The 25,143-nt window shown below is 39.9% G+C and overlaps 1 protein-coding gene across 2 annotated transcripts in view; it reads left to right on the top strand.

The window, feature by feature from the left end:
• Nucleotides 1–24,509, top strand: part of LOC6052426 (homeobox protein SIX6) — a 78,159-nt gene extending 53,650 nt beyond the window's left edge. The window contains exons 4-5 of one of the 2 annotated variants that reach the window (XM_038265330.1): nucleotides 22,406–22,689; nucleotides 22,879–24,509. In XM_038265330.1, the coding sequence (XP_038121258.1) occupies nucleotides 22,406–22,689; nucleotides 22,879–23,369 (775 nt within the window). In that variant the 3' untranslated portion in view covers nucleotides 23,370–24,509. Of the gene's footprint in view, nucleotides 1–22,405; nucleotides 22,708–22,878 lie in introns of both variants that reach the window. The other variant, XM_038265329.1, reaches the window with a different exon arrangement.
• The last annotated feature ends 634 nt before the right edge of the window (nucleotides 24,510–25,143 follow it).

Raw genomic sequence — 25,143 nt, 5'->3', positions numbered from 1 at the left:
TTGTTCAATGTTTCAAACTTATTTAGGCCGTTTTTCTCTTTTATCCAGAAAGATAATAACGGAAATCTTTATTTCTTTTGTTGTTATTTATTATATTGAAGGCCTTGCTGGAAGTATTTATCAAATTAATAATAGAATTCAGAAAAAAACTAAAGCGTCCAATTTCCCGTCCTTGGAGAAATAATCTCAAGAATTCCCGGGAATTCCCCAAATTCAAGCGGAAGTATACATTTTCCTGTGTTTCTCGTACCAATATTTTGAAAATATACAAGAAAAATTAATGAGAGAACCTTATTTGATTTTATTTACCATGTTATTTGCCATGAAAAACATATTTCTTGCATATTTTTTTTTATTTCAATTTTTTCTGTCAATGTTATTCATTAGCATATTCTCTCGAATTGGTCACAGAGACAAATTTAAAAGCATTTTTTTTTTTTTGGTTGTGGGGCATGGATCTTACTCAATGTTCAAACACCTTGATTTAAAAAAATACTTCACAACAAAAAACACTAACGATTTTTTTTACTTAGTACGATACAGCATATAAAATTATAATTTGTATGTTTTCTTGATGTTGTATGATTTTCTACTAGCACTTAAGCCACCAATCAATCCTCACACTCATTTGAAGCATTAAAGTTGCTGTTCTATACAATTTTGTTGCAAAATATCAATCAGAAGCGGGATCAGAATAAATCTCAATAAATTTCAAATTTCCCGGGAATTCCTGGGAAATTGGTTGCAAATTTCCCGTTTCCCGGGAATTTTGTATCCCCGGGAAATTGGACGCTCTAGAAAAAACTCAAAGATAAAGCAGAAGCATCTTAATTATAAAAAAATCTTGAATGACAGTTCAATGACGGATTTTCTTGAACCACAATTCTATTTGAATAGAGCATAAACCGAAAATCAGTTCTCCGATCGGGCTAAAAAAATCGCGGTTCCTTGGCCAACATAACTAGACCCTTTTATTTTGCTTGGACAAGAGGGTGACCTACGTCGTTCTAGGGTGGTCCCAAAAATGTTCGTAAACAGCGTAGGTCACCCTAATGTCCTGTGCGTCAAGAATTTCCTTAGCTAATATGTTCTTTTGAAAAAGTAAGCGAGAATTTCAAAAAGGAACCTGATTGCTTCATTGAGGTAATAGTGCAATTTTCGAATAAATATCTCATTGTTTTAACGGTGTTCTCAACTCCTGAAAAGAAGCTGATACTAATTAAGCTATCATCATTCATACTATCGAAACACCATCAGAAGTCCAGGTACAACATTCCATTCATGCCACCGCAGAAAGATTGAGGATGCATTCGGACCAACGAACGGCATGACGAAGTTGCAAAACAATTATGACGCTCTCTCGATCAACTAGTTTGTCAGCGCACTATTAAAGCGTTAACGGGTCCCATCCCTGCCCCGACATGACATATGGCTGACAAACATCAATCACGCACGCTGAGCTGCTGCTTCTGCAAAGATCGTTTTTCTGCCGACAATACCGGGAGGTATGCAATGTTACCGTCGCTCAACCTCACACCGGACATTTATTAGTTTTCTCGTTGAGTTTCGTCGCTTCTTTTTTTGCGCGCGGACGCTCTCTCGATTGACTGACTACTGTCGCTTTTCGTTCCGATTTTAAAGGACCATAGAGCGATATTAAGACTGGTCGAGGCTTTGGAGCTAGTGTGTAGCACACGAGCGGTTGAATTTTTCACAATTTGTACCACATACCATAAATCGGAAATACTGAACTGATCTTGAATGCAAGTCCATGTCAGAGAACGAAGTTGCATCTCACTTGGTGACGCATTACTTGGTTTTCGCTACCAGCCGCGGCCTGATTCCGGGTATCATCAGTCATCAATGTTTTGTGTTTTTTCCCGCCTTGTTGGTCGGTGAACGTTTTGACGAATATTTCGACGGTTTGGTGAAGATATTTTCACGGCTCTGCCACCGGCTATTGCTCTCCGCAGCAGCAAGGGAAAGGAATCTGGCGAACGCTACCGACAAGCCAGCATAAAAAAAGTGATTTATGCATTACTGATATATTTTTGAAAAATTGTAAAATGATTTATGAATCGTTAGGGCTTGCGCTCTTCGCTCGGAATGCATTAGTTTGTTTGGAAGCTGATTGAGTTTGTTGTTTCGGCGTTGAAGTCATCCAAAACGGGAGAGTGGTTAGATCATTAAAAAGTATTTAGCAGATTTCGATACCTTTCGCGTGAGCCATACAAAGAACGGGGGCCAACAAAACTGGTTGCGCCCATCATTATTATTTTATGATTATTATTATTGAATCTCACTCTTTATGCTACCCTAACCGCGTGATACTGTCGAGCACATGCTGCTGTAAAGGAATGTCCTTGCCAGCGGTATTCTCTCCCATCCATCCGTCAAACCACGTGCAACTGCCAAAGACAGCAGCATCTAAAGACGACATAATTTGTAACCACTTTGTTGTTCCCATACCTGGCTTCTTCGCTACCTTATAATGGTTCCTCATCACCACCTTTCAGAAGTGTGAAAGATGAAAGACGACACAAACCACGGGTGGCATATTGTTTTACCGCGGAGTGGTTCGTTCGATAAGCATCTCCTCTTCTTTATCGCAGTTCACCCCCCGGGGATGGTTCCAGGAGGCATCATACGCTGTTATCGCCAGCGTAAATCATAAATCCGTGAAAATGAGAAAGTTTTGTCACCTCCGCATGGTGGCTCTCCACAGAGAGAGAGGGACTAATAAACTTGTCTTTTCCCCTTCCACCAGCGATGGCTGCGCCGGGGATCAAAAGGACCATGCTATCGGAGGTTGGAGATCTTTCGCGACAGTTTGACTCCCACTGCCGGGCGTGGTGTCACGACGGATGATTTTTTACCGCGCGACAGCAACCGTTTTGTGCGAGATAAGGTGTTGGAGAAAATTATAGGCTCGCGTGTTGTTGCTTCATTTTACGGCTTGCTGAAGTGACACGAAGCTATTGAATAAGTTGATTAAAGGAAAGATCTTTGAAACGCGAACCAGTAAATTTGTAACATGGATTTTCGATCTTTGTAGTGCGTGTGTCATTTAGAAGTCTGTAATCTTTTGCACTTGTAGCAAAACAAGGCAAAACAGGAAATGCATGTATTTTAATAGGGGAGTTTGGGGTAATATGGACAGTGGGGGTAATTTGGACACCCCTTTAAAAATCACGTTTTCTTCGGATATAAAGTGAAAACGGCAATTTAAGTGATAAGGATAGTACTAGTAATGGCCTAGGAGTATGGACAAACCAAAAAAGTTGGAAAAGGTTAAGTAGTTTTGGTATAATATGTAAATGTTTACAAAGGCCGGTTGGCACTGCCTTAAATTCTAATATTTGGAGGTTAGGAAATAAGGTTTTGCAGGAGTTCTATGGCAAAAAAGTGGACATTTTTTGTTTAAGGGGGATGCTTGGACGATGCCTGAGATATGTACGTATAAAAATTGTGCATTTTATCCATTTTTATCATCAAAAATCGCAATATATGATAGAATATGCTATGGGGGTAATTTGGACATGGCTTGTGGGGTAATTTGGACATACCTGAAAGTCTACCTGTCAGGCAACAAAAAAGTAACTTTCATGGTTGGATGAGTTTTTAAAGGGATTTAGATAAATTTAGAGGGATTTAATATGTCAAAACATCAAAAAAATAATGTGAGCAATGAGAACTTTCACAAAACCCCTATTTTTAATTTAGATAAATTTATTCCAATATTCGAATTGATGAAAAACTGATTACTATATTTATGTTAATTTTTCGAAAGGTGTACAAACTTTTTTTGCACCTTTTTTGATTTTTGTAATAGTATTTGTTATATAACTTTTTAAAGAAATCATCTTTTCATGAGCTTTTTGTTGCATAATGTTTGACATTTCTAATTTCTATGTTGGTTTACAATAATATTTAAATTTGAAGGGCTACAGGATGTAAAATTAAAAAAAAATATGATATTTTCAGGCTAATAAATTCTATATAAAGATTGATTTATATAAACATAAACGATACCTTAATCACTAAAAACAAGTATAGTGTGCCTGATCCAGAATCAATGTTTAAATCATTTCAGTATTAATGATTAAATTATGTATACTATTTGTTATCTTCCTATTGAATTATAGTTCTATCACAAAATCATATTTTAAACCTTTGATGAAATATTGTGAGCAACACTTCAAAATATAAAGCAATTACAAAACCAGGTTGAAGGATAAAAAACATGCTCAAAAAATCAAATGTTAAACTTATTCTTCAACATGTGTCCATATTACCCCACAAAAGGTGTTCATATTACCCCACAAGGTATGTCCATATTACCCCACAAGGCATGTCCAAATTACCCCACAAGGCATGTTCAAATTACCCCATAGGGGTGTTCATATTACCCCCACACACAAATGTGGGGGTAATTTGGACACCTTTTAACTTTTGCGATAAAAATGGGTTTTTCATCAAAATTTATCGAAATGAATGACATTTTTCCATCAAATATGGTCTCTATTATACTCTGGTGTCATCCACATTCCTTTAAAATATCAATACAGCCCGTAACAGAGCAATTTCCTTAGGGTGTCCAAATTACCCCACACTCCCCTAACACTGGAACGCCCAACGCTTGTCCAACTTACACGGACGCACAAGCCTCCCAAAAAAGTTGGAACGGTACAGTCATCCCTCATATTCGGAACAGTTTACAGATCTGCCAATGTTCAACAAATCATAGAAAATCGATAATTGAACATAATGATTTGCTTTTTCCTTCATAAGAAAGCTTTTCTTGCGATCTTTCGATTGAAGTAGACTTGCTGTACATTTTTACGATTTATATCAAGTTTTTAAAGAAAAACATTGACCCTTGAAATCCACAAATTCGGAACACTTTTTTCTTAGGATGTAAACAAACTTTTTTTTCTCTCCAGGAGTACACATTTTTTACAAAAAAAAAATACTTCACACTCTGAAACCAACAAAACTCAAGCTAAGTGATGTTTTAAACATGGTCTGATAACTTTTTTGTGAAAATATCAATTAAATTCAGGTGTTCCACAATTGTGGGAGGTACAATAACATCCCACAATTATGGAACAGGCAATTTGGAGGCAGTGTTTTGCTGCTATGGATAAAATAGTCTTGAAATGAGTTTTTTTGTTCAAAAAGTACTATTTTTACTAGTGAAATAGGAAGAGAATGTTCAAATAAAGGTCCTAAAAATAGCAGGGACCACAGAAAAGTTACATTTTGCATCCTATTGACAAATTATTCCGAATTTGTGGGTGTTCCGAATATGTGGGATGACTGTAACTTCAACTCGTTGGTTCTCGGGCATAACTCAACCAATCGGGACATTTTTTAGTCTATCTTTTTTTAGGATGTCTAGATGATCCTATAATTTTAGAGAACTTGATCTGATCAAAGCTGTATAATTGGAATGAAAATCATCGTTCCAATTTTTTTTGTCACGCATGCCATTGCGGAATTGGGCGTTTTTTTAAGTTACCGTTCCAACTTTTTTAAGGGGTTGGAAATTGCAAAATGTTCATAAAATTTCAATGAAGTCATCACATAAAAGAAGTTGCCAGATTATCAATCTTTATCATTGATCGAAAATGATTTTTAAATAATTTCCTAAAAGATAGGAAAAGTAGATTGTGATTTTAAATCAAATAAAATTAACATAAGATGATAGGGTTGACAGATTTCCCAGTGTTATGTCTCATCGGGAAGAAAAAAAATACCGATAAAAAATGTACATTTTCTGGGAGTTCAGAAATTCCATCATTTCCCTTAAAAATACTCGTGATTTTTGACAGGGCTACTCAATTTAAAAAAAAGCCCAATCACATGATTTATCTAATATCTATAAAACATGTACACAATAGTAACGGCATGAACTATTTACAATTTTTTTATTGTAATTCACCCCGATCTATAAATCTATCAGACTGTGCAAAGAAAGAGTAAGATATAATTGATTAGAGTTCAAGTGTTGTTATTATTTTGAGTTTGATCGGCTACTCAGTCTGGGCAAAGTGAAAAAACAGCGTTAACTTTGCCCAGACTGAGTAGCCGATCAAACTCAAAAAAAAAAAGAAAGAGTAAGTTTATGTACTTTATGCATTTTCTAAATGCTTGCGTTCGGCCTCTCTATTATGTCAATCTTTTGAGGTTCATAGGTGAAAAGATGGAACGGTTTCTGGTTAGAATCTCGGTGGAAGCAAAAAGTTTACTTTTTTGTAGCATGTTATGGAAAACTCACCGATGACCCAATCGAAATCATTAAAAAATGCAGTTCAATTTTCAAATTTCAAATGTGTCAAAAATGTCTTGATTCAATTCAAGCAAAACAATGAAAATGGGCCAAAGCCGAAGTGTAAACAAAGAGTCTGTCCTGCTCTTTCCTAATGTAAACATCCACTGACGTAAGCAGGTCAGACTGTTTGTTTACACTTCGGCTTTTGCCCATTTACATTTTTTGCTTGAATTCATGTTATATTTTCACTAATTTAATAACTCCAACGAAAGCAAACCTCTATTCAAATCTCAACCGCAACCAAAGCGTCGCCCTCGGCTCAGGGTCAAATTTAATTTTCCTCCCGAGCTCTCTGGATTGTGTGCCGGGGAGCAGGAATAATTGCTGGTTTATCATGTCAAGCGAAAGGATTTGCCGCATACACATTCACATTGTACAATACTGCCCGGAGCTGTTACATTTTCCATTATTTCCGCCTCCCTGAAAAAGATACTCCGGGGCCAGCTTGGTCTCGTTGTGGGTTCTTTTTCTGCTCATCTTTCGTTGCTCCCATTGTCCCCAAACGTTGAGAGGGGAGCGAATATAATCTTGGAAAATTGCTTTTAAAATGTGATTCACTGTCTTTATTTCACAGACGAAAGAATACGCTTTGATGCCAGGGAAAGCACTGGAAAACATTGAAAGTTTTTTTCCGGTTGAGCACTCGGATTGATGAGCGCCAACATGAGTCAAGAACTCTCACTTTCTGAGCTGCTGCATGTGTGAATTGATTCTTGTTCTGATGTAGACAGATAAACACGCGCGATCCATCTCGATTGTTACATCTTTAACGCAATTTAAAACTGAATGGCAGTTTAGGAGTGCTCTAGGGTCAGGGAAGTGTGTATACAACAGCCTACATGAAAAGGGAACAAATTTGGTATAATTTGATTTTTATAATCTCGATACACACGCTTCACCCACATACTGAGAAGCGAAGGGGCCCGGCTAACCCTCGAACGGACTACACTCTCGCTCTCTTTTTGAACCTATAGGGATCATGAGCTAGCGTAACAACAATCAGTCAAATAAAGCGTCACTTTTCCGAAACTCTGAGGGGCCGTCTATCTGGCCAAGAGGACGACGAGAAGGAAAAAAATCCTGAAAGCAAATTGTTTGTCTATGACGGATTACGTTTCAGGTTTTCGGATTCACATTAGAATCCTTGGTCCCCGCCGGTGCTGCCCGGGCGTCTTGTACATGCATCGAGCAATAGAGAGCATGTTTGACATGAGAAAAGGACGTAATCGAGTCGTTATTTTTGCCTGCGCCTATGTTACGGGATACCGGGAAAGATGCTGGGATTTAGACGGGGATGCTAGCGTGAGTGGCGAGGAGAAGGAGGAAACACAAACGATGTTATTCAAATTGGAGTAACAATAGCAATCGACTTTTGGTATAACGAATTTAGGGGCGATGCCGGAATCAGTCCCGAAATCTTATTAGGGAACCTTTCTTTTCTGATCCGTGTGAGGTACCAGGTTTCAGTTCCGTTTGAAACATTCCAACTTGGAACTAGATTGCGGAGTTGTTTGGCTTGAGAGTAAAGGTTGCTAACTTATCTAGTCTTAATGCTTGAAGGTTCCGATAAGCGTTTTGATAGTTTGACCGGTTTTGCTGATTGTCATGCCAAATGGTTCCTGTTGTCGAAATACTAATGCACCCTTTGCAAATGCTTATACAGAAATCATCGCCGGATCGATTAATGCATGCATAAATTTAGTTAGAAGTAAATTTGTATACGACCACTATACCATTTTTACTTTCTCGTTTGAGAGATCTTTCCTCTCAGTAGAGTGCTTCTCATCTTTCGGTATACTTTTTTTACACGCATTTCGGAAAAAAATTGCAGTTTCGTAAGACGTGTCAAAAAATTTGGAAATTAAAAATGTTTGTTGTAAATGCGGCCTACAAAGAACAACACGCCGTTCAAAACATATGTCAAACACGTTTACATTAGTGACCGTTAAACACATTCGAAAAAGAAATATTACCCTCATTGCTTATTACTGATCTCGTATTCGCTGATCGAGTTGCTGACCGTGTCCAAGTTGTGGTCAATATTTTTAATTACCAGTCACTTAACTGCTACCGGTTTGTGCCTTTTATCCCGTATAGGATTGCAAATTTCAAACGAATAAAATTTTATTTTCATCTTTATTTGTGCGGTTATTGTCTACGTTTGACATCTTTTTAACGATAATAGCACGGGTACTGGCAAGACTCTGAGAACTCATTTGTTGCAGCCGCGGCCGTAAACGGAAAACGCATCAACTCTTTTTCGTCGAACGACTTTTTGCCTCTCGGTTTGGAACTGAGACATTTGTCAGAAATTTTTCGAGAATGAGCATTTCGAGCATCAGCGCGCGAACGTCAGCGATGCGCGATGTGTGTAAAACACCGGTGGAAAGAGACACGTCGGACAATTAAGCGTGTATGGTGATCGTTGCGTCAAGGTAATTAATCAAGATAATTGTCAATTCTGAGCCCATTTATATCCCGTTTCGGCTGATAATGTTGGCGTTTAACAACCTTATTTAACCCGGTCCCCGAAAGACGGCGCGGGAAAACCTTGACGCGAAAAAGTACAAATGTCCAAGATGAAAAATTACGTATGCTGATTGAGTCATCTGAAGTCAGGACAGGCAAACGCAGTTTCCCCTCGCCCAAAGTCGTCATCCGAGAGGTCATTCCGGTGGCATTGGCCATCAAAGTGTTATCGTACACCCAGCCCAACTCCACCCTCCTCGTCGTCGGAAGCTAAAGGCACCATAAAGATGCATGCCAGGCCAAGGAAGGTCGGTAACTGTCAGTGGGTATAATTATCACAAAAGCAACTGTTTCTCTCCGTGTTCCTTGAAGGTATTTCCACAGAGTAACCCAACTTCACCGCACAGGAATGTCTCGCATTGTGTTTCTTCAACGCGCGCAATTTTTCCCTTTATGTTGGAGGCTTTTTTTGCACAAACCTTGTGTTAACTTTCATATTGCCGGTCGACCGAAATCGGTAACAAAAACTGCCTTAGAGGCAACCTAGCGGGTGCAACACGGGCTGCAAGTATCAAAAGCAAAGAGCTGTGCGGTTTAGCAGGAACCGAGTAAAGCAAATCAAGTATACTTTATGTGGCGCTCGCACTGCCAGAAGAAATAATGCACTCAGGTGTGGTTAACCCATTTGGAATCATTGTTATCCGAGCATTCGTTGGTGAAGGTTGTCTGAATCAACATGACTCGTCGCGTCCCGGCGCAAAACGCCGGCAATATTGCCCTACCTGCGGCTCAAGCAGGCAAAAAAGTGGGAATTTCCAAAAGGAAGGTTGAGGCCTCAACTGATGGCCAAAAACCGGGGATTTCCAAAAGGAAGGTGCTTTTGGAAGTGACATCGAACAGCAAAAAGACGAAAAAGAGCGACGGTACTGTACCGATGGATGAGGAGGAGGAGAACTCTTCGTCGCACGAGGAGCAGCTATTGAAGAACAACAAGTTCGCTGGACTGCCTGACGAGGACCAGGTAGCGGAAGCAAAGGAGAATGAAGTGAAACAGCGAAAGGAGAAACTGCCTCCTTTTTATGTGCGGCAATCAGCAGCAACGATCGACTTTCGAGCGGGGCTGGTTGAACTCATCAAGTCTGGGAAAGTCCTAGGCAACATTCGTCTGTGTCAGGACGGATTTAAGGTGCTGGTGCAATCCAGGCAGCACTATCAACTGGTCAAGGATTACTTGACCGAAAACGAGGCGGAGTACTTTACCCATGATGTCGCCATGGATAAGCCGTACAAAATCGTCGTCAGAGGTCTGTACGACATGCCAGTGGAGGAATTAGCTGCCGAGCTAAAAGTTTTGAAACTGGATGTGTTGGCCGTGCACAAAATGAGCCGACGCAACAAAGACATCAAGTACCGTGACCAGCTCTACCTGCTGCATTTGGCTAAGGGATCGACGACGCTTCCTGAGCTGAAGGCAATTCGAGCGGTTTTCAACATTATCGTGTCGTGGGAGCGATACCGACCAGTGCATCGTGACGTCACACAATGCTTCAACTGCCTGGGTTTCGGGCACGGAGGTAAGAACTGCCACCTGAAGCGTCGTTGCGCCAAATGTGGTACCGATGCGCACATCACATCCCAGTGCATCCAAGATTCGCTGGTGAAGTGCCTCAACTGCAACGGTGAGCACTCGTCAACCGACCGAAAGTGCCCCAAGAGAGCTGAGTTCGTGAAAATTCGGCAGCAAGCATCGACGAAGAATCAGCCTCAGCGTCGTAGAACTCCTCCAGCCCTGGTGGAGCAAAATTTTCCACCTCTTCAACCGCGACGCCAGGTCCCGAACTTGGCACCGTTGCCGTTGGATCCCAGGAAGAGAGCTGAGATGAATCATCCACGGCCGGGTTCCAGCCAGGAGCCGAGACCGCCACCACCGGGCTTCAGCCAGGAGCCAAGACCAACCCAAGAACCAGCAGTTGAGGAAAATGGTAATGATCTTTACACCTCAACCGAACTCCTCAATATTTTCAAACAGATGTCCGCTGCACTGCGTGGATGCAAAACCAAGACCCAGCAGATTGAAGTGCTGACCTCGTTCGTCATCCAGTATGGATCGTAGGTCCCTCAAGCTGCTGAATTGGAACGCTTGCTCCATTAGGAGGAAGAATTTAGAGCTGGTGGATTTTCTTCGCGAGAAGGAGATCGACGTAGCTGCCATCACGGAAACTCATCTGAAGCCCGGTGAAAAAGTTTATCTGCAAAACTACAAGATCGCGACGCAGCTCGATAGGACCACCTCTGGAGGAGGAGGTGTGCTTGTCGCTGTTCATCGTGATCTCAAGCCACGCCGGCTGCCACACTTTAAGCTGGACATCATCGAGGCCGTTGGAGTGGAAATTCCCACTTCGGTTGGCCCAGTACTCTTCATTGCTGCATACTGCCCACGTCAGGTGAATGCCAGAGATGGTTCAGCAGCAAAACTGAAGAGCGATATCCAGAAGCTGACACGGCGGAGCGCAAAGTACATCATCGCTGGTGACCTCAACGCGAAGCATGAAGTTTGGGGCAACAGCAGGAGGAATCGGAACGGAGTGATTCTGCACAACGATCTGCAAAACGGATACTACAACGTTGTGAGTCCGGATCGTCCAACGAGGGTGGCTCGGTCTGGGAATCACTCAATCATCGACTTCTTCATTACCAATATGGCTGAGAACGTGGCTCATCCTGAGGTGTTTGAAGAGTTGAGTTCTGATCACTATCCGGTGGTTGTGGAGGTTGGAGCTTCCGTTACTCCGCAGCGGCAACCAACCCGGAAAGATTACCACAACGTTGACTGGCAGCAGTTTCAGCAAGTGGTCGACAGCAACATCGACTATGATCAACACCCGGAAACTTCTGCCGATATTGATCGTTCGCTGGAGGTGATCCAGCAGGCTATCAACCAAGCAGAGGCTGCCAACGTTCGGGAGGTTCCTGTTAATTTTAAGGTAACTGATATTGACGTAGATACTAAACACTTGATTAGACTTAGGAATGTTTATAGGAGACAATATCAACGGACTGGGGACTATGACAAAAGATTTCAGTGAACAATTTGAACAAAATCATACAAGACCGACTTGACAATATCAGAAATCAAGAATTTTCAAAACATGTAAGCCAGCTTGGGAATTATTCAAAACCATTTTGGAAACTTTCAAAAGTTCTTAAAAACAAACCAAAGCCTATTCCTCCTCTTATTGTTGAGGATTCTCCTTTGATTACATCCGAGGAAAAGGCAAATGCACTTGGGCTTCATTTTGTTAGTTCACATAATCTTGGCGCTTCCATGACCAGCCGTAAAGAAACATCAGTTGCCAATAGTATTTCAACAATCAATGACTCTACCTTTGAATTTCCTGCAGATTCCCATGTTTCTGGTGAGGAAGTCAAAGTTGCAGTTAAACAAATGAAAAATATGAAAGCTCCAGGCTTTGATAACATTTTAATCTAGTGTTGAAAAAACAGAGTGATCAGTTCTTTCAACATCTAGCCAATATTTTCAATAAATGTTTGCAACTTGGTTACTTCCCCACCAATTGGAAACTGGGCAAAGTCATACCAATTTTGAAGCCTCAAAAGATCCAACATCGCCAACAAGTTATCGTCCCATTAGTCTTTTGAGTAGTCTGTCCAAACTCTTTGAGAAGGTCATCTATTCAAGGCTTTTGGATTTTACCAACGATAATAATATAATTTTGAATGAGCAGTTTGGCTTCCGAAAGGGACATAATACTGCTCATCAGCTTACGAGAGTAACTAAAATCATCAAGCAGAACAAGCTTGAGTCTAAATCAACTGCTATGGCTTTGTTGGATGTTGAGAAGGCTTTTGACAATGTTTGGCATGATGGTTTGATACATAAACTGTATTTATACGGTTTTCCAATGTATCTTATCAAAATTATCCAGCACTATCTTTCGGAGAGATCGTTCAGGGTTTTCTGAATGGGATTGCTTCTGGATTATTCAACATTGATGCTGGGGTTCCCCAAGGAAGTATTCTTGGCCCACTTCTGTACAATATTTTTACATCTGATTTGCCTACTCTTCCTGGTAATGGTGTGTTGTCACTTTTTGCTGATGACACTGCCGTTATTTATAAGGGTAAAATAACCAGATATTTAGTTGGCCGTCTTCAGAAGGGTCTTGACGTTCTTTCCGAATACTTTGGCGACTGGAAAATTCGCATAAATGCAGCCAAAACTCAAACCATCATTTTTCCACTTTCCAAATCGGCCAGATTTGTCCCAAAGGATGATGTTTTGATTAAAATGAATGATGTTTCGATACCCTGGTCAAAGGAAGTTGTCTATTTAGGTCTCATACTTGACTCGAAACTTTTGTTTCGGCAGCATGTAGATAAAATATTGAACAAGTGCAGCATTCTCATCAGGTGTTTGTATCCTTTAATTAACAGAAAATCAAAGCTATCTTTGAAAAATAAGTTAGCAGTTTACAAACAAATAATTTACCCCGTTATTGAGTATGCAGTACCTGTTTGGGAGTGTTGCGCTAGAACTCATAAATTGAAGCTCCAGCGTGTCCAAAACAAGGTACTCAAAATGGTTTTGAATGTTCCTGGCTGGACAAGATCAAGTGAGGTTCATGAATTAGCAGAAGTAAAAATGTTGGATCAGAAGATTCAAGAAAAATGTTTGAAATTCAGGGAAAAATGTGCTATATCTGAATACCCCTTGATTCAAGGATTGGTTTAGTTTATGGTAAGATTAAGTTAGTTTTAGGTTAGGTTATGTTTTCTTAACATTTTTTTCCTCATTGTACCTAGTGTTACAAAAATGATAAATCATATACTTTTAAAGTTATAAAAATGAACAGTGTTTAAATCACGAAAAGCAAACTAAAGCTGAAGAGCCACAGCTGACCACTTATTATGTAAACCAAATGTAATTATTATAAGAAAGATTCAATAAAGTATATTTAATTCAAAAAAAAAAAAAAAAAACCCATTTGGAACTGATGTTGATTCTTCATAATAAACATAATATGTTTTCCAGAGAAAGAAATCAGATAGATAGCTCTAAATTAATGAGTAGAATATGTTTAAACGGTGCACATCAACCAGAGCTTGAAGCTTACACATATTTTAGAATCTCTGAAAATACGGAAATTATCTTCAATTGAAATGTAATAGTCATATTAGAACGGGTATTTTTTTATCAAATGTAAAAAGTTAATGGATGTATAAATGATCAGGAAAGCTTCTGATACAGTCCAGACTCGATTATCCATAGGCCTCGGAAAAATTCCCCTTCGAATAATCGAAACTTCGGATAATCGATTCACGATTTTTGTTGTTGTTTTATTTTTGATTAGGCTCGACAATCAATCATATTACCTCTAAACAACGCTGAAGTGGTTCAGAACTTTTAAATCTAAGATGGCGGCAAAAATGGAGGTGATCAAATATTGAAAAAATCCATTTTGAAATTTAACAGGCTCGAAGGTTATTTTGTAACATTTTTCCTTCCCCTGCTCAATTTGTTCTCTCGTGTACCAGTAAACTCTAACACCGTTTAAAGTCCCATATACACGGAGAAAAAAGAGTTCTCAAAATCGTGAACAAGTGTTCATGAAAATGGGAACCTCGAACAAAGTGTTCAAATCCCATGGTACGATTTTCAAAAACGTACCATGAAATTTGAACACTTTGTTCGTGGTTCCCATTTTCATGAACGCTTGTTCACGATTTTGGGAACTCTTTTTTCTCCGTGTACATCTTCGGATAATCGAACTTTGGATAATCGAGGCTTCGGAAAATCGGGTCTGGACTGTACTATGAAAACTAGTGATCATAGTATAAGGTCTATAATACCATTTTTTTACCCGTACTATTTAATTTTCAAGAAAAAAATGTAATGAAATTTGAATTTCAAAACATTTCAATAGCCGACACCCGGCGTCGCATGGGTTAACCAGATATGAAATACGCGTCAAGTAGCATAGAAGTGGTGGTATCGTTTTCAATCTCTTTATAGCCACGCCGCCTCGTGCTTTCGTGGGGCATACCTGAAAACAACACATTGTATCGGCAGCAGCCGTTAATAACATTATATGAAGAAAAAATAAGAAGAACAAAAAGACGAAAAAAAGCTTCACATCATAAAAGAAAAAGATCCGCACAAGAGATGAGAGGCGGAATTAAACCCATGCCGCCAGTCAGCCAGCCAGCCGGCGGTTGATCCATTCCATTCCCATTCACGACTCTTGGGGGCCCTGCGCCACCGAGGCACTCCATAAAACGACGCCGATTCGCAACTCTTGCAAACGTCGAAGCAAAGCGCGATAATGATTAACGCGTACGGTGTCTGTACAGTGTAACTAATTATCTTATTAACTGTAACAATAAGTTAATTAATTATTGTTACACGTTTTGATACAGCAATTTGCTTCTTCTCATTCGTGTATTGAGGATTGAAAACTGCTCAACGTCCTATTGTATGAATCTTCGGGAGCATCGCGAATCCTTTGGTCACAATGTATTGAGCCGTTCGTCAAACTGTGTGTAAACACATGCTCAAATGGGTTTTGTGATGACTTCTTTTCAGCTGGTAGTTGCCAAGAAGAGTACGTCGGGTTCATGTGATCTCCAAAGACGGCGCCTCTCACGATATCATGACCTTCTCGCACCCCGTTGGTAACCCCCCGCCGTTGGGCGGCTAGAGGATCATAATTTTCACCAACCGTTTCAGGTTGACCAGAGAGCGTACGGATCTTAACACACACACACAAAACGATTGCCGCACATCGCAGCTAAAGGAGGAGAAGCCCGCTGAAATATAATAAAGTCATTAGCGGCATTATTTTCCCTCTTGTGCACACTGGAGAATGCGGTGAAGTTATATGAACTCGCAATGTACGCTCGAAGGAAGTCTGGCTGGAAAAAATATGTAAACGCTCCAAACAAAACATCTTCATTATTCATTCTTTTCAGTTACTCTGTAGTTGTTGTACGTAGGCTTGGAGGCTGCCGCGGAATGTTTCTCACCCTGAAGCGCACCGCAGCAGCAGACTGCTCGTCTACAACACACTGGGCACCTTGGTGAATTAACCTAGGAGCGCTACCCTTTGACGCCTTATGCTTTTATTGTTCACCGAACTTTGCTGTATTTGTTTCCGACGGGTTACCAGTTATCAGGTCTGAAACAAGGGATACTATTATGGACTGCGAGATGTTCAGCGGTGTAATTGCTTCTTCTTGCAGAGATACTTATAACTTTTAGTTACATTCTGTTCAGTTTTGAGCACTTTCTTTTGCCTCGATTAATGCATTTTCCTAGCATCATAGCTCGGAAGGTATGGCGATAAGATTAAGTTCTGTCGGAAAGTAAAGTTTCCGATAGTCTATTATTTTAATAAAGTATTGCAAGTGCACATTTTTTAGACAGCCGCCCACCACTCATCAAGAATGGATCCATATGCAAAATTAAACAAAAAAAGTTTAATTGTAGTTAGACTAAAACAGTTGAGTTCTGCAAAGATCTAACGAATCACGGGAAAAAAGAATCGTCCGGATTGGTTGAGTTATGGCCGAGCACCAGTGAGTTAAGGATACCGTTCCAACTAATTATAGTGTTAAAAGGTCTAGTATTTATTTTACATGAAAAACAGCCAAAAAAATACCAGGCATCTCCATTAAAAGATAACCCTATTTTTCACCTATAGAAAATTGCAAGTCCAACATATTCTTAATCAGGAAGATGAAAGACATGTTCTACGAACAAATCCCCGATAGTCATTCCGATTTATATTATTTAAATCTTCCGACCTGCTCACATTAAAGGATATTTTGTGTTTTGTTTCATTGCCAATATTATAATGAATGTGTTTATTAGGGTTCTGTTTCTTCTGAAATTTCTTATTTTTAACGTAAAAGTTAGAATCCAGTTTTTTTGTGTTGTCCTTGAATATTTTTAAACGCAATTTGTTGTTGAAAAACAAAAAAAAATGGCAAATGATAATACTTGGAGGATGACGAATAGACCTAAAGCCATTAGGTAAAAAAAGAGTCTAAAACTAACAAGACAATTGCTTATAAAAAAACTTAAAATGAGAGAAACAGGAAAACTAACATGACGAATTGACTTTGGATATTTAATAAGTCCGAGTTGGGAAAGGGTGTTTCGTCTTCATGCGTTTCATTTCGCTTCGTGAAATTTTTATATTGCTACCCCGTAAACGAAGTTCAAGGATTATTATTATTTGAAGTTGTTTGAAGAACAAAAGTTGCTGAAAATTACGTCCTTAACAAGGAAAAAATAGAAGAAAGAAAACGATTGACTATCTCAGCCTTTTTCGACCGGTGTAGTCCCTATTGGAAATCTTAAAAAGTTACGCTAAAACTTTACTACCATTTTTTGTGCATATGAATAACAAACAATAAACAATTTTTTGAAAGGTAAGCCTTCTGGTAACCTAACGTAAAACTTCCCACTGAAGTACTGTCGCGAAAACTCGACGACTCTTTCTTAAAACCTTTTCTCATAAAAAAATAGTCCACAAAGTTAATCAACTGCGATTTTCGCCAAAGTATCATACCGCACCCAGACCGAACAGAATTCAATTAGGAACCTGCAAACCGTTCGTAGAACGGCCACCGGAGTTGGTTTCGTGTCCCTTACTTTTCCTCGACCGTCCGTCTTGGCTTGTCGTGTGAGTGTATGTGTCAAAATCTCAAAGGGATCAGCTGCACGGTGGCGACCCCTTGTGTATCTTTCTGTGCCACCATGGCACGGTGCTATTGTTGTGTAGTGAACGATAATTTGATAACAGCTTAATTTGCCTCCAGGCCAAGACTCCGCTCTAGCTGGCTGGTTGGTCTATGCTGTGTGGGTTCGTTTAATCTTCTTTTGGGAAGCAACGACATCGACTAGCTTTCCTCAAACATCCTTGGGTTGAATATGTCTCACTGGCTTTTGAGCCCTGGAGGCAGGATCGGCAGCAGGAAATCATGTTCTGCAAGTGGAGCAGCAACGCTAGACAGAACAATCGAGTCTAGTCGATTATGCAGATAGGTCGCGTTTGTACACAAGAAACCAGATTTTCATCTCCGAGCCCTCTCGTCAAGCCAAAGTCAACGGCGCGAAACAGTATGCCGAAATAAGCTGGCTTGGTTTTTAATATTGCACGCTAATTTGTATTCATTATTTGTAATTTCTTAACGATTTTTCCATTTACTAGACACTTTGGCTCGACTTGAGACGGATATTGGTATGGTATAATACCGGTAGGTTGGCGGCGCTCGAAGGAGGCGTGATATAATGGTCTTATTGTTGTTCAAATTAAATTTAGCTGCAGTTGAGTTTGAATTGCGTATTTATGAGACAATAACGAGGAAGTCTATAAAAAAAGAAGTTGGGTTTAACAAAACCACATCCATAGTGCAAGTTTAGTAAGATTGCTTTACTTGTTACTTGTATGAATGTCTTTCTTGATTTGTAGTTTGCTAAAAAAAATAGGTTTTTCTGGGATCAATGATAAGCAAAACTTATACGAATGAACATCAAATCATGGAACTCAAAAATTGGTGTAAACCCATTTTAAAACATCAAATGATAATAATCTTTTGTATTCAATAAAGCTCAAATGATGCAAATCGAGTGAGAAAGACAAACACATCATGTTTGAGCAACTACCAACAGTACTGGAAACTCAAATGAGGCATTAAAATAAGTAAACATTTACCATTTGCGCTGTGTGTAATCCCTTTAGCGTACGTCTTTTACTACGCGAGAGCGAGCTGTGAAAACACTGCTAATTCCCAAAAACAACAAAACCACAAAATTCTCAACATTTAATAAAATATGCAAATCAGGTCATCGTCAATAAGGCGCGTCTGCCAGTAGGGTTTTCCCCCAAGGAACAATTTTCCAGCGCGTCGTTACACCGCCACAGGATGACATGTTTAAACGATTCCCTTCCATTCATTATCGTGACAATTTGGCCGTGGATTGTCTCGTCCCGTGGGAGGAAGATCGGCTCGGGGAGGGTGTGAGAACCACCCCAAAAAGGGCTGCCAGGCAAACAGACCGGCAGTTCACCGTCGATATTTAGATTCATGTCACCACATTGGCACCCTTATGTTTGCTCATTTTCGACACCTCCGCGCCTTTGTGTTGAAGTAGTAACCCCTTCCGACTAAAGTTTGGTTCTATCATCACTCCGAGCTATACGAAACGTACATATTTGCCGACGAGCAGCCAAACGACATGCTCGAGGGTACATCATGACTGAACGAGCTCCACACCCCTTGCGTTCCGTTCATTGAATCGAGAACAATGAAAAGAGTTAATGGTAATCGAATTTGGGGTTAGCAGATTTGTTCGAGGTGGTGCAAACAGCATTCGATTGTGGTTTTATTGTACAAAATTATGTTAACATGTTGCAAAAGATCTAGTAGTCACTTCCGAAATATCCGCTTAATATTCCAAACCAACTCCACCGTACGGTCCACCATCCTCGTCTTGAGTGAGTTTCTTTCATTATTGTGGATACCGCGTGAAGGAGTATAATGACATTTGAGCCAGTCAACCGCGCAAATAAATCCATCTGTCGTTTGCATTGGACAGCTTTTGTGTGTGCTTCTGCTCGTCGTTTGAATAAAAAAGAGTGTCGTCGTCCAAGATGGTTCACTAACCAAATAGGAAGATGGCAACCGAAAACGAAAAATAAACAAAAAACTCATACGTCTGAAACAAGAAAAACGTACTCAGTAATGATATTGTCAACAACTTTTGAGTCCTACATTTATGCTATGTAGATCTTTCACACAGTAAGTAATTAGGATTTTATTTCAAGATAGACAAATCTCGAATAAACACCAACATCTTTTACACGACATCATAAAAGAACTTCTCTTTGATTACTTGAAATTAAGGTAATGATTCTCAAAAACAAAAGTTGACGTTCTGAGTCCGAACATCGCCAAATTTCTTCTTTCACTTTAATGGATTCTTTTCTTAAACAATATCAACGACCAAAATTTAGAATTGTAGTGGAGACGCGTGGTGTTTTGCTAATGACTGTCATCCTAGCTGTCATCTGAAGTGAACCGGGACCAATTGGGACAACTACCTGAAATTTTGAAAATTTTCAATTTATTTCAGTAATCACTGGCGCGGAACAACTTATGCAGAATATCTTAATTGCTTGATCCTAAGTGCTTGAAAAACTGATGTTCCTTTTCAGAATGTAGTCCCGCTTCACCCCAGTTAACATTATTGAAAAAAACATCTCAACCCATAAAATAATTCTGAAAAATTGGAAGCTTTTAAAAAAATATTATCTGGAGTAATCTGTAAATGTTAAATGAGAGCTAATTCTAAATAAGGCCCTTTTCACCTACCATCAAATATAGTTTGGATTATGCTGTCACCATCGTAATGACTTGTCATAACAAACTCATAAGCGGTATCCAGAAACAATCGAAGGGAAAACCACATTCCATCAGCAAGTTATTATTTCTAGTGGAAAGGAATGTTTGAATAAATAAGCAGAAAGTGTATAACAACAACATCATAATGCGGTTGTGGCGTCGTTGTCATCCCACATGTGCTACCACCACAAACACAAAAGCTATCCTCTTTCTTCATTTCGAATGAATTTTCCCTTTTCTCTAATTCGTCCTTAGAATCCGTAAAAGCCTAAAAAAACGCTAGAGTCGATTATATGTTTACACTTCCTTCATTCCCGGCGCGTCCCGGTTTGGTGACCATGTGGAATCGCTCGCTCTCTCTCCTGCGCTGGCCAAGTCTCCCTTCCACGTTAATCCCCACACGGAGTGCCTGAACAGTCACAAAGTGTGTAAATATAGACACACTGTAATTTCATTTCCGGCGCCATCGGGTGATGGATACTTGATGTGGTTTATTTGTGTGATCTTCATCGCCAGTCTGCACATCTTCATTTCGATTTACAGTGGGTTAGTCCAGACTCGAGGTTCCACCAGCTGACAAGCATCCGTGCGGACCGACATTTTTTAAAATGTATCGTTTTGTGACACGAATCATCTGGTTCGCCTTCGAGCAATGCTCATTAGTGGTGGAAAGTAGAATGACTTAAAGAATACCCCCTGCTGATATTTAGTGTAGACATTTTGAAGACTTCTAACTGTGTCAATGGCACATTTATTGGATAGAAAGGTTTTCAGCTTGAACCCTTAAATTTCGTTGGTGGGTAGACCCCTCCTCTAGACGGGCTTCGATAAAAAAAATCTCCAAAAACCCATTTTCAACCATTTTTGGATGATTTAAAAGTATTGGAATAAGAACTCTTTAAATTTAAGAAAATTTTAGGGTTGGAAATTTGACTTGTTATGTGACTTTGCCAATGTTTAAAAAATGATTATATTTTTCTAGGGTCAACTTAGGCTATGTTTTCACTTACATTTTTTTCATTTTATGAGAAAATAATCATTAGGGTGGGTACGTTTTTCAAAAAGTTCTCGGATCAAGTTTTAGTATGGTTCCCCTTGTAGGGCATGCCCAGTCCCTGCCTGACGTATGGCGTCGCGGTGTTCATCGAGCTTTCATAGCATGCTAAGGAAAATTTGATGCTTTTTGAGGGAAAACCGTTAATTCCGGAGACATCGGATTGTTTGCCGATGCGTCAGGTCTAGGGACAACGAATCCATATGCTCTCTTGGGAAAAGTGTTCTCCAGACCATTCCTCATAGACCTGACCATACCAGAAGTTGGCGCGTGATTTTCCCAGACCTGTAGGAGCGTTTGAACAAAAAGTTCCAATTTCCCATAGTAATTCCCATGCGCGCAGCCAGTTTACAACCAAATGAGCTGATATTTGGCATGAAAGTCCCTATGGGCATGCCCTACAAGGGGAACCATACTAAAACTTGATCCGAGAACTTTTTGAAAAACGTACCCACCCTAATAACCATGCAATAATGTTTGTTTTATCCCAGACTATGCCTCTATGTATTTGTCTACAATTTAAATGATAATGGGATTGGATTGTAGAAATGTTTTTCGTGTTTTTCAACAATCAAAAAAATCAAAAAGTAGCTGTAGAATCATGAAAAACTAAAAATATATAAAAATATAAACTAAACAAGATAAATACAAATTAAAATAAAAAGTGTATAGTTTTACATGGTTGCAGATGTTCAGAAAAGTTGTTAGTCGATGTTCCAACTAAGTCACATAAATTCTTCACCAGTTTATGCAAATAGTTGAGGTTTCAAAAAAGCAAAACCTCTATGTTGAGTACCATTCTAAACAAAAAGCTAAATTGTATATCTTCGTCTGGAAAATCAAGGCAAGATGGAAATCTTCACCTTAACATCAGATAAAATGACCTTGACAAATCACAGTTAATGGGTTCATATTCTTCCTGGATAAAATCTTAAATCTGCAAAAATGTTAATTACCTTATTTACAATACATCAATATGTCAGTTGGATAAGGCCATTAAAACAAAATTTGTTTAATACCTTCTAGCTTAATTTTTGTTTTCTTATATTCGTATTAAGGTACCTAATTTTAAGCTATTTAAATTAATTCTAACCAATTTCCTTGTTTTCTATTTTCAGGCACAACCAGCCGCCGCTGTCCGGCTCCGGGGGGACTTCGCTTACGCCCCGACGGGGTGAACCGCCACTATCGCCCACCGACACCGACTCCGATTCGGACATTTCACTGGGAACGCACTCGCCCGTGCCGAGCATGTCGCTGCAGCACAGTCCCAGTTCGCTGCCCGGTTCCAGCGAGGATCGACTCAACGAAGACCGGGACCGGGAAAAGGATTTCCGCAGCTTTGCTTCGCTCCATTCGTTCCGTTTCGGAGATCACCTAGCGGCAGGAGGATTCCTACCCGGTCTGTACCACAGCACAAGTAAATGGCCTTTTATGTTATATAGTTAGAGCTTAAGAGTTCAAGGTCTAACGTCAGAGCCCTACATTGGCCGCTCGGCCGCTGTAATTGAGTATTTACCGTCGCTCTAATGACCACGCGCGCTCCCAGTACATAGTGATTAACGCAAAACTTTTCCATTTTCACTTTCAGGCTCGTTCAACAACAGATTCATGCCTTATCGCCTCGGGGACAACTCACCTCCGATCAATACTCACTCACCCCCGATAGGCCTGACCCATCTTCCAATCACGCCGACCGTGCTTCGGCCGCAGCCCCATTTGCCTCCATCGCTTTCGGTGGCAGCTCCGACGGCAACTACGACCTCGATGAGTGAATCACCGAACAGCAACAGCAGTGCCACCACCAGTTCCATCAACAATGGTCCCAGTGGACTGGCGGCCATGGCGGGCAGCAATAACACCGGAAGTAGTACTCCCCTGATGGCACCAATGTCCCCACTCAGAATACGGGTCAGTTCACCGACACGGCTCAACTCGGACCTGCTGCAGCACAGTTCTCATCATCAGAACCTCATGAATGGACTGAACGCGAGCGGGATCGTACGGATTGTTCCTAGCACAACCACAAATCTCATCCATCGGCCATTTTCGCCGTCACCCAAACCGAAAGAAGCGTCGTGATAAGCTTTATCATCGCCGTCGCTACATCCGCCATCTTTCCTTTACGAGTGCGTAGTTTTTAATAGTTGATTAATGTAGTAAATTATGGGAGAACAAGAGAGCAAATGCCTCCTCCTGCAACTTGTTACTAAAGCCATAAAGAAAAATCATAAACTCTATGCTTTTAAGAAGACATATTTCTACGCGAAAGCACGCTGCTTTGGTAAATTAGATTTACTTTAAAAACTTTGGCAAAATCACGTCATATTTATTTCACCGTTTTGGAACCGACGCTACATTATGTAGTAGCGAGAAAGCGAAAGAGAGGAGGAAAATCAATCATCTATGTAAACATCATACCAATAAACGTAACATTCCTCTGTGAGTTGGGCGGCTCAATATCATCAGGTGTTGTATCAATCTTGCAGCACCAACACCATGAACCACGGTGCGGCTCATGCGCAGTGACATTCCAGGACAAACTGGGAACACTGCCCCTCGAGCCACCACGTTCTGGGGACTAGACCATATCGCACAACACATGGCACTTCACCGGAATGATAGATGCAGCAAACAGCAAAAGATAGAGCAATTTTCCTCACATGTCTAAGCACAATTTGTTCATAGTCACTAAAGTAAAGGAGCAGCACTTTTCATGCCGCGAAATGATCGATGATGATAAAAGCATGCATGAAAGGTTAATGTCAGAATAGAGAAAAATATTTAAATAAAATTTAACATGAAACGTTGTGTAAAAAAGTAAGCCTGCAAAACTGGTAAGCACAATTAATTATCGTAGTGAAGCTAGATTGAACAAACAAACAAATAAAAACAGCGAGCGAATCACAGGACCTACTGAAAACGGCGCAAAGAGGAGGGCTAAAACAGTATGAAAGTATATTTAACAACACAAAAGTATAGCTATGCATATAGAGGTAGAAAAAGGAAATAATTGATCTAAAGTAGTGCTAATTACTCACCAGCTTCGAAGCCCCCCGAAGAGACGCATTAAAGCATTTCACTTTTTCACATTTAGTTCATTTGAGTCACTTAAAACAAAAGACGAACCACTTTTCGCACGTAATGCAATTTGCTGCGGACACAAACCAACCGAATGGAACAGCGCGCAAGAAGAAGTCGTCGTCGAATCAGAAACAAAAAGCAGAAACAATAAATTTATTTATGTGAACAAAACTACTAGGCACAGACGAAGCTGCTAAATCATTTGAGAAATCTCAAGAAGCAAAACAGCCGAGGAGCAAATGCAAGCACAGACAAACAATTACGAGTAGGCAAAATCATAAGCAAAGAGCACGAAAGATACCTTCAGTAAAAGCGACCGAATGCCGTCGCTGTGTAGATAACAAAAAGGGCATTATTTTTCAAAAAAGTGGGGTAACATAAAATAAGTACCACACAAAAATCGAACAAATCTATCCTGTATATAAATATTGCTGCAATCAAATTATATTAATTATGACGATAATAAATTAAATAATTATATTGAATGATACGCGCTGAATGTTTCATTTTAGTATAAGTATAGTGGAATTTGACGCCGAAAACACATTCTTAGACTAATAACACATTGATCTAACACCAGTAGAAGAAAAAAACTAACCTAACTAACAAACTATCAACCTACAATTCATTTAGCAAATCAATTATTTTTGATTATTGCATACAACTGATTCTTAATTAAAGTCACAGGTATTTCATAAATTATTTCAAAATGATCAATGTGACCTTTCCGTTTATAACAAGATCCGCATGTGTAACCCCGTAAAATGCATCA

This window comes from Culex quinquefasciatus, chromosome 3 (genome assembly GCF_015732765.1).
Source record: "Culex quinquefasciatus strain JHB chromosome 3, VPISU_Cqui_1.0_pri_paternal, whole genome shotgun sequence".
Classification (NCBI taxonomy): Eukaryota; Metazoa; Arthropoda; class Insecta; order Diptera; family Culicidae; genus Culex; species Culex quinquefasciatus.
This window is presented reverse-complemented; position numbering and strand designations above follow the sequence as displayed.